We start from the raw sequence: 13,640 nt of genomic DNA on the forward strand, positions 1-13,640 counted from the left end.
CGGATGGATATGAGGGACCCAGCAGATGCTCTCTGAAGAACAGGAAGGAAGAATGAACATGAAAACCTCAAAGAAAAGAGGATTTTGTCTTGATTTCATCTCAAAGACATATTTCTTTTTTGAATTGTTCACCAGATAGTGGGACACTGGGGCAGCAGGGCACAGATTATCAAAAGCAAGAAAGGCAGCAGTGGTCTTCTGAGTAAGGGATACACAATGATCTATTGGAGTGGAGGGAAAATATTATAACTTTTATCAACATTTATTTTTGTTTCCTCCTTTATCTGTTTGCATGCTTTATATTGTGTGTTATATCAATGCATACATAATTTATCAATTAAAAGTATACACATACTCAAGTGTTTGCTTAAAACATTTTTTACTAATAGGTAGGGTTATACAATCAGACTGTTAGAGGCCATAGGAGAATGAAGCCTGATCTGGGAGAACCTGGGGCCCTCCGGGCAGGAAGCTCTGGGCTGATGAAAAGCACATTATAACACCCATGCCTTGACAGTACAGGTCTTTAATGGGTTTTTCTTCTCCAGCACTGTATAGGTGCAGGTCTTCTTGTTGAGGACTGCCTGACACTTGTCTCTGTCATAATCCGTAGGTATAGCTGCACTGTCATTGAGAGAAGAACAACACCTGTTAGAAGGAACAGGATGCCCAGCCTCCCTGGGGGCTAACTTTGAGCTGGAAGCTGCCCAAACTCCAGGTGTCTGGAGTGCCCCTTACCTACATAAGGGATTAACATGTCACCCTCAGAAATCTGCACCCCAATACACAGGGCCTGAACTATGAACACAGACCATCCCTGACATCATGGCTAAATTCCATCCTGCACATGCTGGACCACAGCGAGTTCCAACAGGCTCAGAGGTCTGGACTCCTCTGAGGCCAGGCAGCTTACTTCAGCCTGACTCTTTTTGTCCTTGCTGCTCAAGAAGTAGCCAGCAGTACTGTTGCTTGAATGTGAGAAGGGAACTGTCGTCCCAACCCTGGCACGGAGGGCCTGTTATGTCAGGAGCTATCTCAGCAACGGGAGCAATGGATCACTTCAGTCAGGGACCATGGAGCCCAGGGAGAAGATGATGAAAACTGGAAAATATCTCCCTGGGGAGAATCCACCCACACATTCAAGGGTGCAAACAATTTTAGGGCTCATTGCCCTCTTGAAACGCACCTATAAACTCCAGATTTAAATTGCCCATCTTCAAAGTGCATACAAAATACAAAATAGCCATCTCCATGGCCTTTATGACAACGTTTCTTCCCACAAAGTGACCTTTGACTTATTTTAACAAAAGAGGACGTTTCAATCCTATTCCCAAAGGGTAATATGGAAACCAAAGGAAACACTGGAAGAAGCTTTTCCCAAGGGTGGGTGACCTGGGTAGTGGGGAGTCCAGAGCAGCCTGGGCCTGGGCCACCAACCTGAAGCTCGATTGCTTCTGGGCAGCTTCAGATGTGGACAGTGTCCCCTAAAGAGTGCAATGAGTTAAGAAATTCCCCCAAAGAAAATTTTATCAAAATATGTATCACCAAAAATAAAAAAATTCACAAGAGAAACTTCATAGGCGGTGATATAATTGTAGGAGAAAGGGGTTGAAAACTCTGAGCAGTAGAGAAAATGTGCCGATTTCCTCCATGTGGAGCTCTGTGCTGAGTGAGATAGGCAAGATGGCAGGAAACAGGGAAGGGGCTCTGTGGGCTCTGACTTGAAGTCAGTTTCTATCCCAGGATCGAGGGACATAACTGGTCTAGAGAAGACGTTAAATGTGATTTAAGTTAATGAATTTAAATGAATCTGTGTGTGTGTTAGTAGCTCAGTAGTGTTCAGCTCTTTGTGATCCATGGACTGTTGCCCGAGGCTCCTCTGTCCATGGAACTCTGCAGGCAATAACACTGGAGTGGTTTGCCATTCCTTTCTCTAGATGATCTTCCTGACCCAGGGATCCAACCCATTTCTCTTATGTTTCCTGCATGGCAGGAGGGTTCTTTACTGACTGAGCCACCAGGGTAGCCTGAATTTATATGAAGAATCTCATTTAATTAATTTATTTTTTTGGCCTTACTTCTCATCTTGCAGGATCTTTGTTCGCCAACCAGAAATTGAACCCAGGCCCATGGCAGTGAAAATGCCAAGTCCTAAACACTGAACCACCAGGGAACTCCCTCATTTACTTCTCATATTCACTTAATTATCCCTATTTTATGGTGAGGAAACTGAGTCTCAGAGAGATTAAGAAACTTATACAGGGTCACACAGCTGGTATACAAGGGAATGGAGATTCAGACTCAGTTACTCTGGCCCCAGCATCGAGGCTCTTTTCACTTCACTGTTTTCCACACTAGGTCCATGAGACCCCTAGAAAAGGATCACATTGACATGGCTGTGATGAGGCATCACAGAGGTGGGTGGGGAGGGTCAAATCTAGTGGACAAGGATGCTTTGGCCACTGTGGAGGGTACTCTGATGTCAGAGAGGAATGGCTTAGTGGGTTTAATCTTGCTGATGCTATCACACTCCAGAGTCACATTGACACTTGATACAGAGACAAAAATCAGGTTTCAGGAGCACAGAATCAAGATTCAGTTGTAATATATGACTCAGTCAAGGCAATACCTGCAAACCTGCTTCGGGTTGCCAGACATACAGTCTCTGGATCTGATATTCCTTTTGTTCCACTTAGCACTTGGCATGGGTTATGCTCACCAAATGGATTCAGAACTTTCCAGGTACTTAAACTTCAGTAACACTCGGGTGTTTTGATTTAAGTCAAGTGTTTGTGCTTCTATTCCTTGGTGGTAGGTATCACAAGACTCTCTGAGGCACCTATTAAAATCCAAATTGCATGGCCTCATGTAGATCCTGACTCAGTAGGTTTCAGAGGTGGGCCCCAGGAATCTGTACTTCATTAAGCTTCTCAGATGAGTCTGGGATCAGGCAAGTTTGGGGAACACTTCTTTACACTAATGCTTCTATCATCAAAGCCACTCTTGTTCTTGTGAAACACTATAGGGCCAAGACTGATGTCAAGACGACAGATGGATGGGGGTGGGGAGGAGTGGAGGTGGAATGGCTGATTTGGATGCAACTGCTGAGGAAACAGGAGAATTAGGACCACTTTGCAGGTACTCTCTGCTTTATTGGCCCAAGTATCAGAACTTTGGCATCCAGAAGAAAACATCTGCACAAGCTTTCGGGTGACTTGAGTTAAACTTGAGCAGTGAAGCAACTTCGGGTGTAGAATACAAAGTTCACTACACAGCATCCTTTGCTCCTCACATTCATACCCTCTGCCTGTGTTCAGAGCCATTCCTGTTCCTGCAAATTGCCACGGGCCAAGCGAGGCTGCAGGAAAGCCAGATCCCTTCTAGAACAGCTCCAGACTGTTGGGTACCCTTTCCTGTTTTTAGCAACCCATATGGATATAGATATTTAATAATAAAAGTTATTATCAAGATTCAAAAATGACCTAAAAGAAATAAGCCTGAGGTAGAAGCAACCCATTAACAGATACATGGATAAACAAAATGTGATTATATATATATATGTACATACATATATAACAGTATCTATAGATATCTATGTATCCATACAGATAATCTATAGATATTTATATATCTATATATAATATAGACATAATTTAATACATTTAAATTTATAGATAAGATGTATTATTATATATTTAAATTTAATTATATTTATCTAATACATATGTGATATAATATATTGAATGTAATTTTCTCCTTTTTTTAAAATTTTCTCCTTTTTAAAGCTGAAAAATGTTTACTGTATATATACAGTGAAACATTATTCAGCTTTAAAAAGGAAGGAAATTCTGAGACATGCTACAACATGAATGATTCTTGAGGACATTATACTGATATAAGCCAGTGTGGGTGTTCAGGATGAGCCTCCCCAATATGTGCCACTTTTTCATTAAGCTTATTTTGAGCTAAAAGCAACAGACCCATTGCAGGCTCAGAAGAAACTACTGCCCTCCCCCCAAATCCCTAGGAAGTATTTAAATTGAGGATTCTTCCCAGAGAAGAGTTATTACCAGAGACAAATTGTATTTAAGTGACCCCATTTATATGTCAGGGCAAACATCTGAGTGACTGAACTGATCGAAACATCTAATTATGAAACGTGTACTCTTACTCTTTTCATCCTGTGAATGACTCTTCTGTCCTTGCAAACCCCAAGCCCGTATCTCTTTCCTTAGCACAGGATGGCATATGTAACTCATTTTACCTGCCTTTGTGCTTCTGTCTCTAAACCTCTCATGTTTGTGGGATTCCCGTACATATGAAAATAAATTTAATTATTTCCTGTTAATCAGTCTCATGTAAATTTAATTCTTAGCCAGAAAAGCCTGAGGAGGGGGTAGTTTTCTTTCTTTCCAATACCAGTCATAAAAGGACAAATAGTGTACAACTCCACTTAGGGTTGTCAAATTCATAGAAACAGAGTAGAACGGCGCCAGGAACTAGGGAGAGTAGGAGATGGGGAGTTATTGTTTAATGGGTCTGGGATTTTAGTTTGGGAAGAAGAAAGACATCTGGAGATGGATGGTAGAGATGGTTGCACAAAATCGCAAATACACTTAATGCCACTGAAAGTTACTTTTTAAAATGGTTAAAATGGTAAATTTTATGTTATGTATATTTTACCATGATTTAAAAAAAGAAAAGAAAGAAATAGGATTGAAAACTAAACTTCCTTCAAGATGGGATTTGGGGATTTTGGTTTTTTTGTTTGTTTTTTTAATTTTTTGGCATGGCTGCCCAGCATGTGGGATCTTAGTCCCCCAACCAGGAATCAAGTCTGAGCCCCTTGCATTGGAAGAAACGAGTCTCCACGGCTGGACCACCAGGGAAGCCCCAGGATGGGATTTTGAAAGAGGGAGTAGCTGTTCCTCAGACAGCAGCCCAGCAGTGGCTGCCTCCCCCTCTCAGCCCGGTTGGCTTGAGACTTACGTGTTGCAACAGTGAATCCCAGCTTCGTCACAATGACAGCTTTCACAGTTGTCAGTGTTCCAGTCTGATTTCAGCTGGTGTGTGACTCCATTGAGATCCTTGCATCCTAAAATAATGCATGTGGCATCATCAGCAGAGTCTTAAAGTTATGCAACCAGAAAAAGGACACTGGGGCTAGTTGGTACCCTCTACTCCACCCCACTCAGAGAGAGAGAATCGCAATGATTTTACAAGCATCTCAAAAAAGAACTCATGTACTCATTCATGGCTAAATTCAGTACTTTCTAACTCATACTACTTTTTTTTTTTTTAGTTGGAGGCTAATTACTTTACAATATTGTAGTGGTTTTTGCCATACATTGACATGAATCAGCCATGGATTTACATGTGTTCCCCATCCTGAACCCCCCTTCCCACCTCCCTAACTCATACTACTTATCATATTTTCCTTATAACAAGATTAAATCTATCCAGAGTTCATTTCAGAACGGACATTTCAAGAAAATCTAAGCCTCTCCCTCTTGAATTAGATAGCTATTATGAGCCAAAATTGCCTGATAGCTAACTTGCCAAACCTGAGATAGAGAAAAAAAGAAAAAAAAGAATCCACCTGCCAATGAAGAAGACTTCGGTTCAGTCTCTGGGTCAAGAAGATCCCCTGAAGAAGGAAATGGCAACCCACTCTGTTATGCTTGCCTGGGAAATCCCACGGACAGAGGACCCTGGCGGGCTACAGTTCATGGGGTTGCAAAAGAGTTGAACTTGACTTAGAAACTAAACAACAGCAACAAATTATGAGCCTTGGAGTACTTAGGGCGACTTTTTTCTGCTATATTATCTCTGGATAAATGCCTCTTTTCTCCTCTTTTACTTGGTTTTCAACCTCAAAAGCACATATGAAACATCTTGGACACTTAAAAAAAACAAAACAACAACAACAAAAAAAAACCCTGTGCCTGGGTCCTAACACAGAACAAAGAAATCAGAATCTCTGGGCATGGGGCCCAGGCTGCCATATTTTTGGACATCTCCCTCAGTTGGTTCAAATGTTCAATCATGAATGAGAACCATTGCTGTCGATCCACGGTGGTCTGTGGCTCTCATGTTTGCTTGAGGGACCAGCAACATTAGGACCACCTGAGCTCATGAGACATGAAGACTCACTCCACTCCAGGCCCACAGAATCAGAATCTGTACTTTAGTAAGAGTCCCAGAGGGTTTGCACACACAGTTAGTGTTTGAGAAGTACTGGAATAATCAATGACTCTCAACCCTAACTGCATGTAGGAGTCAATCAAGAAGCTTCTAAATATGTAGATCCTATCCTTGAGATTCTGATTTACCTGGTTTTTTTCTTTTCTTTTTTTTTTTCTAGATTCTGATTTACCTGGTTTTGAATCAGGCCTGAACATTAGTAAGCTTCAAAAATTCTCCAGGCAATTCTCATACAGCTAGGATTGAGAACCACTTTCTTATATAAATGGAATGTTGAAGTACCTCATTTTACTCCATTTATTCATCTGCCCTAACCCTCTATCTCATGCAGATTTAAGGTTATTCATCTGCCAATAGTTTATATTTGCTGAGATACAATCAAATAACAAAACATTGAAAAGTCAGGACTTACCATTAGATGTAGAGCTCTCATTAGGTATGAAATAGCATTGGGCATTGCATAAAGTCACAAAGGTGGCTAAAACCACAAAGCTGCCCAGAAGAGCATTCTGTAAAGTAAAGAAGGGTCAGGGAAGAAGAATGAATGGATTCAGTTGGTAATTATTGACTGAGTGTCCTGTATGGGGGGTAGCTCAGGGCCCTGCTAGACTCTGACAGGTGATTCGAAGGTAGAGTTTCTATCTTCAGATAATCTAACAAAAAAACAAGATCTATACAGTTACTAAAATTAACTGGGGAAAAAGCAAAATGTGAGTGAAAAGTCATAGAGCAATCATTTTAGTGTGCTATTTTCTTACAGAGGAGTTCAGGAAACCCTTGTGGATAGATTTTTAGCTGCTTTGCAGGGCATGTATAATTTAAACGACAGAAATAAGGGAATGAAAAGAGTTTCAAGAAGATAATAGAACGATGAGAAAAATAATAAAACATTGACAAAGATATGAAGACAAATAAACCACAATTGGAGACTTGCTGGAGCTAATTGGGATAGTTAAGTTTCTTAGGCCACAAGGCTAAGAACTTCAGTTTCCAGATGATAAAAGCATTGCTGATGGCTGATGAACATATCAGCTCATCTAGGCTGATATTGAATCTGCAGAACAAAGGAAAGCATCAGGTTGCTCTTCTCATCATTTTGAGGTAAGCAAACTAAACAAATAAACTTTAAGGTGGGAATTTCCAAGAACCTTTTAAAAAGGAAGATGGGATGAGGGTACTTTTTCTTTAAGTGTCTAAAATTAATTATGAGCTGATGCTACTTGAAGTAGTGTGTTGCTGATATAAAGAGAGACAAATAAATGGAACAAGATAGAAAACCCAGAAAAAATACTTATTTATGAGTAAATATACATTATTAAAATAAATTTAGTCTTTGAAATCTGTAGAGAATGACTATCCAATAAATGGTATTAGAACAAATGGTGAACTATTTGAGGAAGAAAAAAAGTTAATTTTCTACTTTAGTTCTCACAATAAAATACTTTCTAAAAGGATTCAAAGGTTACATTTTTACAATAAGACCATAAACTAATCACAGAAATACAGGCAAATATTCGAAGCAGAAAAGGAAAAGAAAATAAATAGGTTTAAATATGTAAAAGTTGTAAGTCATAAAATTAAAAAAACAATTATCAAATTTGGAGAACATCAATATATGAAGAGTTTCCATACATCAATGAGAATAAGAGAAGCATAGCTGAAAAACGATAAAGGAAACAAAGTGACATTTCACACACACAGGCACAGACCCTAATAGAAATGATGAATAAATACATGAGAAAGTTCCACTGACACATAACACAAGAAATGTAACCATGTAGATAAAACAGAATCATAACAGGGTGACAAAAATAATGATTTAATTTATAACACCCAGAGGGAAATAGAGACATATATGGGAAGTAAAATGCACAAGGGTGGTTTGTATTAGAACAATTTTTATGGAGTGTATATCCATTCAAATTCTTAAAACTATTTACAACCTCTGCCTTCATCACTTCTAAGTCTTTTCACTTCTAAGACTTGATCCTAAATAGAACAGCACAGAGGATATCAACTTCTCCTCAAGGATGTTCACTGCTGTGGGAAAATATAAATAATCAATGCTCAAGAACAGGACTGGTTTAGAAGATGGAGATTCAGAGAAGAAACCGGTCAACTGAGAAAGTAAGAGAAAATGAAGTGATGTGAGTAAACGATCACTATATATCATTAAGTGAAATACAGGTTACAAATCAGTTTGCTTGGTGTGATTCCTACAATGTAAAAAGATACAGAGAGAGACTGATGGTTTTGTGGCACATTTTAACAAGTCATTTTTGAGCTGAGGGATTATGACTATTTCTTCTTTGGACTTTTATTTTCTAAATTGTCCACAATGAAATGCCTTGATTTTATAATCAAAGAAATAAATGAATTCTCACAACAAACCCTCCACACATTTAACTCACTCCAGGACTTGAGGCTGCACCTGCTCTCCCTGTTTTCTTCTTTTGAATAATCTTCAGCTTAAGATCACTGTGAAAACCTGAATGTTTTCTCAAAAAAAAAAAAAAAAAAAAACCAGCCTCATTAGCAAAATTTCTGCTCTCTTCATCCAAAAAGGGGGCTACTGGAAGGGGGGAAATGATCACAGAAATCTTGAAGGTCTTGTTTCACCGAGTCTCAGAACAGAGATGTCAATGAACATGAGCCAGGGTTGTGGACCAGGGTGAGTGAGGAGTGCACAATTCCCATAACTCCTGCAGGTCTGAGCAGAGGCCCGTGATTCAGTGACTGGAAGATGGAATCCAAACATGGTGACACAGGGAGAACCAGTTATTCAGTTTTGAGATTAACCAATTGACACTGTCTCAAAAATAGCTTGCCACTGGCATGCATTTTCTCTCTCTCTCTCTCTCTCTCCCTCTCTCTCCCCTCGTGAAAAGAGAGGTTCCCCTACTTGGGTGGGCATCACCTGGGTTGCTAATAAGGAACACCCAGTCTCAAGCTCATTGAAGAAGGATAGGGCCTGGGGCTTTGAATATTTACCAAGTGCCCCAGGTGAGAAGCACAAGAGAAATTAACAAACCCAGTGCTGCTGCAATGTGCATATGAATCCCTGGGGGATCTTATTAAATAAAAAGCAGGTTCTGATTCAGTGGAATTTAATGAGTCCTCATTCTAGCAAGCTCCCTGACAATGCCAATATTGCTTGTCTGAGGACCACTTCTAAACAGAGAAACTAAACTTCCTTCCTGTTCCCATATTCTAGTCTTCCACAGTCCCTCCCTCCTTTCTCTGCTTCCTTTCCTGTCTTCAGTAAACATGGGCCCCTGGTACCTGCAGGCACAGGGGACGGTGCAGCTATAAGGTTGGCATCTGTTATATTTTCTAGACGGTGGGGCTTTGTGCTCAGCCTTAGATGAAGCAGGCTGGTGGTGCTCCTAGAAATTGTGTCCTTTGAGCTAAATCACTGCTCCTGGAAGAGACTTGTCCTTATGATCAAGAGTCAGGGGTCTTCAGAGGGAGTCTGAGGCTGGGCAGGGCTGTAGCTTAGGGTTAAGTTCACCCTGAAGCTGGAGGAGGGGGTCTGAGCGGAATTGGGAGGATCCCACCATTTTTCTACTATTTCTAGCTCTGTCTCAAGACAGTTTCTGAAGCGTGGCCTGAGGGAGGATCCTCTCCAGCATCACTTTCTACTTCTTCCGGGGTGGGGGGCCACTTCCTTCTCCTTCCCTTGCACCCTGAGTGCAGCCCACTCCATTCCCTTTTACTTATTCTACAAAAGGATACTTTTAAAAAGATCAAGTTTAAATTAAAGACAGAGAAGGGTCTGGATGAGTTTTTATAGATTTTGATGCACATTTCTTTCTTAATACAACTTGAAACAATGAAAAGGGTCTAGGGTGTTGCCTCCAAATTTCACTGAACATAAAAATCACCTGGGCAGCTTAAAAACCCTGCAACTCAGGCAGGCCTCACTGCAGACCAATTAAATCAGAATATCTGGGATGGGAGTCAGGTATCAGTATTTTTCACTGCCCCCCAGGTGATTCCACTGCACAGGCAAGTTTAGGGACCACTGGCCTAGAGAGAGGGGCTCCTGGGTTCACGTCTCAGCTGCCCAACAGGCTCCTGGTGAGATCCCTGAGGCAGCTTCTTGCCTTCCCCAGGTTCAGTTTCCTGTAAAATGACACAGTGCTGTAGCTCTGAAGTTATATTTAATTTCACAAATCACTCACTCAAAGCCAAGGAATTAAAGAATTAGAGACATATATGAAACCCAATTTAATCCCCAAATTACTGGAAGAAACAACAGCTTAGAAAACAGAAATAATGCTAAATTCACAAAGATGTTCCCAAGCTTCCAGATGCTCCTCCTCCTACAGATTGTATTTCAAGTATAGAAGATTCATGACCAGGTCACATTTACCCTGAATAGTACTCAGTAGAAACATCCATCACAGTTTATGAAAATAAAGACTCTACATATCTTTTTTTTTCCTTTTCTTTTCTGTATGAAACCCAGTTACCTACCATTGTGATGAGCAAGAGTCCTTGCAGGCATGTGCATCCAGGGAAAGTCACACTGCACTTATATCAGAGACGGCAACCGCATGTTTGGCATCATTAGAAAAGATAACACGCCAAGGTCACATTCAGTGTTTACAGAGGCTTGACTATCAACAGGAAAGTATGGTTTCAGATGATTTATGAGTCGTTCATAAATCAGGTCTCCACCCCAATCATGTGTTTACCCTTGCTGTTCCCACCCCCAATATGCATTTGCCTCTGATGTGAAAGAGCAGAGGAAGAGAACTCTGCTTTCCTGAGCCTTCCCTTGTGCTGAGTGGGTGGTTAAGCACAGGGCCTGTATCTTTTTTGATTTCACACACAAAGAAATGAAGACTTACAAAGTCAGGTGTAGAAGGTGGGCTTCAAGAAGGAACATAAGAATAGTTTAGTGGTCAGCCCAGCAGGCTTCCTGAGGGTATGTTTTGAGACAACAGAAATGTCCCAAGCCACTCTCCATGGCTTGAGGACACAGCACCCTTGCAGCGAGGGTTCCCTGGACAACCCAGACTTTCTAAAACCCCTCTTCAATCTGAAGTCGTTGCTCCTGACTACATCAGGCAAGCTTTCCTTCTCTTTGTTCAACCATGATCTTCTGAAAAGCCCTGCATGCCCATGATGGCCTTTGGGGAGTGGCATCAAAGAGAACCTTCTGGTATATTTGAGGAACTTAGCATTTTACTAATTTGCTCGGGCTGCCATAACAAAATACTTTAGACTGGGTGGCTTAAACAACAGACATTTATTTTCCCACAATTCTGGAGGCTAGAAGTCTGAGATCAAGGCTGTTAGCAGGGTTGATTTCTGCTGAAGTCTCTCTCTTGGGCTTGTAAGATGGCCACCTTCTCGCTGTGCCTTCACATGGTCTTCTCTCTAAGCACATCTGTGTCCTAATCTCCTTTTCTTACAAGGATACCAGTCATATTGGATTATGGTACAGTCTAATAATGACCTCACTTTACCTCTTTAAAGGCCCTATCTTGAGTACAGTCATTTCCTGAGGTACTAGGGCTTAGGATTTCAACATACGAATTTGGGGGTTAACACAATTCAACCCATAGCACCATTATATCCCCAAGTGTCCCCCTACAGCTTGCCACAGTGCCTAAAATTTCACCCTGGGTTTTCTTCTGCCCACAGAGGTTCACCTCTTACTTGATTGGCTCTTAGAGCTCTTCAGAGCTGGCCATGGTGATCTTTTCCAGTGCCAGCCTCTACCTCCCCTAAAATAAGCCTTACATCCCCAACACTGCTTGGGGGAGCTCTCCTGTCCCCCTTAAGGGGCTACCTTCCTTCTCACCAGGGACCCCAAAGTCCCCCGCAAACTTCTGCTTTCATCTCATGTGTTTAAACTGCCCGCTGCTGCCTTGAAGTTCCTGAAAGTCAGGGGCACATTTGGCATGGTTCATGGCCCTTTGGTCTCTTTTGAAACAGGTGTGAAGAATCTCACACAATGTGAGTCCCATCACACCTAAGCAGCACCTAGGACTTGCCGTCCTAGAATCCTTGTCACAGGTGTGTGACTTCAGCTCCACACTCCAGACACACTGAGCAAGACCCCCTTAAGAAGGACACATGGCAACTGCCACTATACAGAGTCTCCCATGAGAGATGGCTGACGCTACTCCCAAGGTGAGGGTGTCCAGAGCGCGGTGTCAATGGCATGAGCGGCAGTGACTGTGAACAAAGGCAGTGACGTCTTGCTGGAGCCGTGAGGTTTGGGAGTCTATCTGCCCTCGTGGCAACCAAGCCTATCTCTCTGGCCTTCCACAAAGCCTGTGAGCTGCCTGACATCTTTAATAAATTTCTTTCCTACTCACAGACTGGAGCAGGTTTGTTGCTTGCCATTAAAAGCTCTGTGACCAATTAGCGACCGTAACTTATTCCTGTCCATGTTCCTCCCAATGACTGACCCAATGCCTGGCACAAAGCAGGCATGCAGGATAGAATCACACTAGGTGATTCCAGGTATTCCAGCAAAGGAAAAAGATCCTGACGTTGTCAACCAGGGCCATAGCTAGATAGTGCTCACCAGCTATTCACTAGGTGCTACAAGGAAGGCAGTGCCTATCTGTGTCCAGAGGAGCTGAGCTGGGGCTTCTGATGGGGAAGGGATTTTGTGAGCAAGTATGGGGTCTGTCCACAGGGAGCGGGGAGGAAGGAGCGCGAAAATGAACAGTCCTCAGATGGTGCTGCAGCCAGCTCTGTCCAAACCTGCCTGACAAATTTTCACAGTTTGATCCTATTTCAATTTCATAGACTGAAAGGACTTTTTTTTTTTTTATTAGTTGGAGGCTAATTACTGAAAGGACTTAATTTACTTTTTTTATTTTAGATTTTTATACACACACACGCACGCAGTGGTAGAAACAAAGAGAACGTGGAGATAAGCAAAATAAATTCTGTGAAATTTAAAAAAAAAATTCCGTGGTTGTCCTGCCTGAAGAGAACTATTGTCAGCATTTTGGAAGATTTCCTTTAAGAACTTTCTATGTATATCTATCTATCTATCTATCTATCTATCTATCTATCTATATGTACCATGGATTGTAACCTGCCAGTCTCCTCTGTCCATGGAATTCTCTAGGCAAGAATACTGGAATGGGTAGCCATTCCCTTCTCCAAGGGATCTTTCTGACCCAAGGATCGAAACTGGGTCTCCCGCATTGCAGACAGTTTCCTTACTGTCTGAGCCACCGGGGAAGCCCCAGGTATATTTTCATTAAGGAAAGGCAAAAATCATAAGCACTTTCTCCCAAGATAGAACATGTACATAATACTATACATAGGCTATAGAATGTCATTACAGAATCTGCTTTTCTCATTTAGCAATACTCTGACCGTCTTTGTATATTAACTATTTTAATGCCTACATTTTATTCCATAGAATGGCTGGGCTCTCATTTACTTAATCAACCTCC

The 13,640-nt window shown here is 41.6% G+C and overlaps 1 protein-coding gene across 2 annotated transcripts in view; it reads right to left on the bottom strand.

The window, feature by feature from the left end:
* Nucleotides 1–345: 345 nt before the first annotated feature.
* Nucleotides 346–13,640, bottom strand: part of MSMB (microseminoprotein beta) — a 46,063-nt gene continuing 32,768 nt past the window's right edge. The window contains exons 2-6 of one of the 2 annotated variants that reach the window (XM_043925474.1): nucleotides 10,684–10,826; nucleotides 6,617–6,713; nucleotides 5,600–5,647; nucleotides 4,990–5,095; nucleotides 346–624 (exon numbers count right to left, since the gene is read on the bottom strand). In XM_043925474.1, the coding sequence (XP_043781409.1) occupies nucleotides 495–624; nucleotides 4,990–5,095; nucleotides 5,600–5,647; nucleotides 6,617–6,713; nucleotides 10,684–10,686 (384 nt within the window). In that variant the 5' untranslated portion in view covers nucleotides 10,687–10,826 and the 3' untranslated portion in view covers nucleotides 346–494. The remainder of the gene's footprint in view (nucleotides 625–4,989; nucleotides 5,096–5,599; nucleotides 5,648–6,616; nucleotides 6,714–10,683; nucleotides 10,827–13,640) is intronic. The other variant, XM_043925475.1, reaches the window with a different exon arrangement.

This window comes from Cervus elaphus, chromosome 15, assembly GCF_910594005.1.
Source record: "Cervus elaphus chromosome 15, mCerEla1.1, whole genome shotgun sequence".
In the NCBI taxonomy this organism is placed as follows: domain Eukaryota; kingdom Metazoa; phylum Chordata; class Mammalia; order Artiodactyla; family Cervidae; genus Cervus; species Cervus elaphus.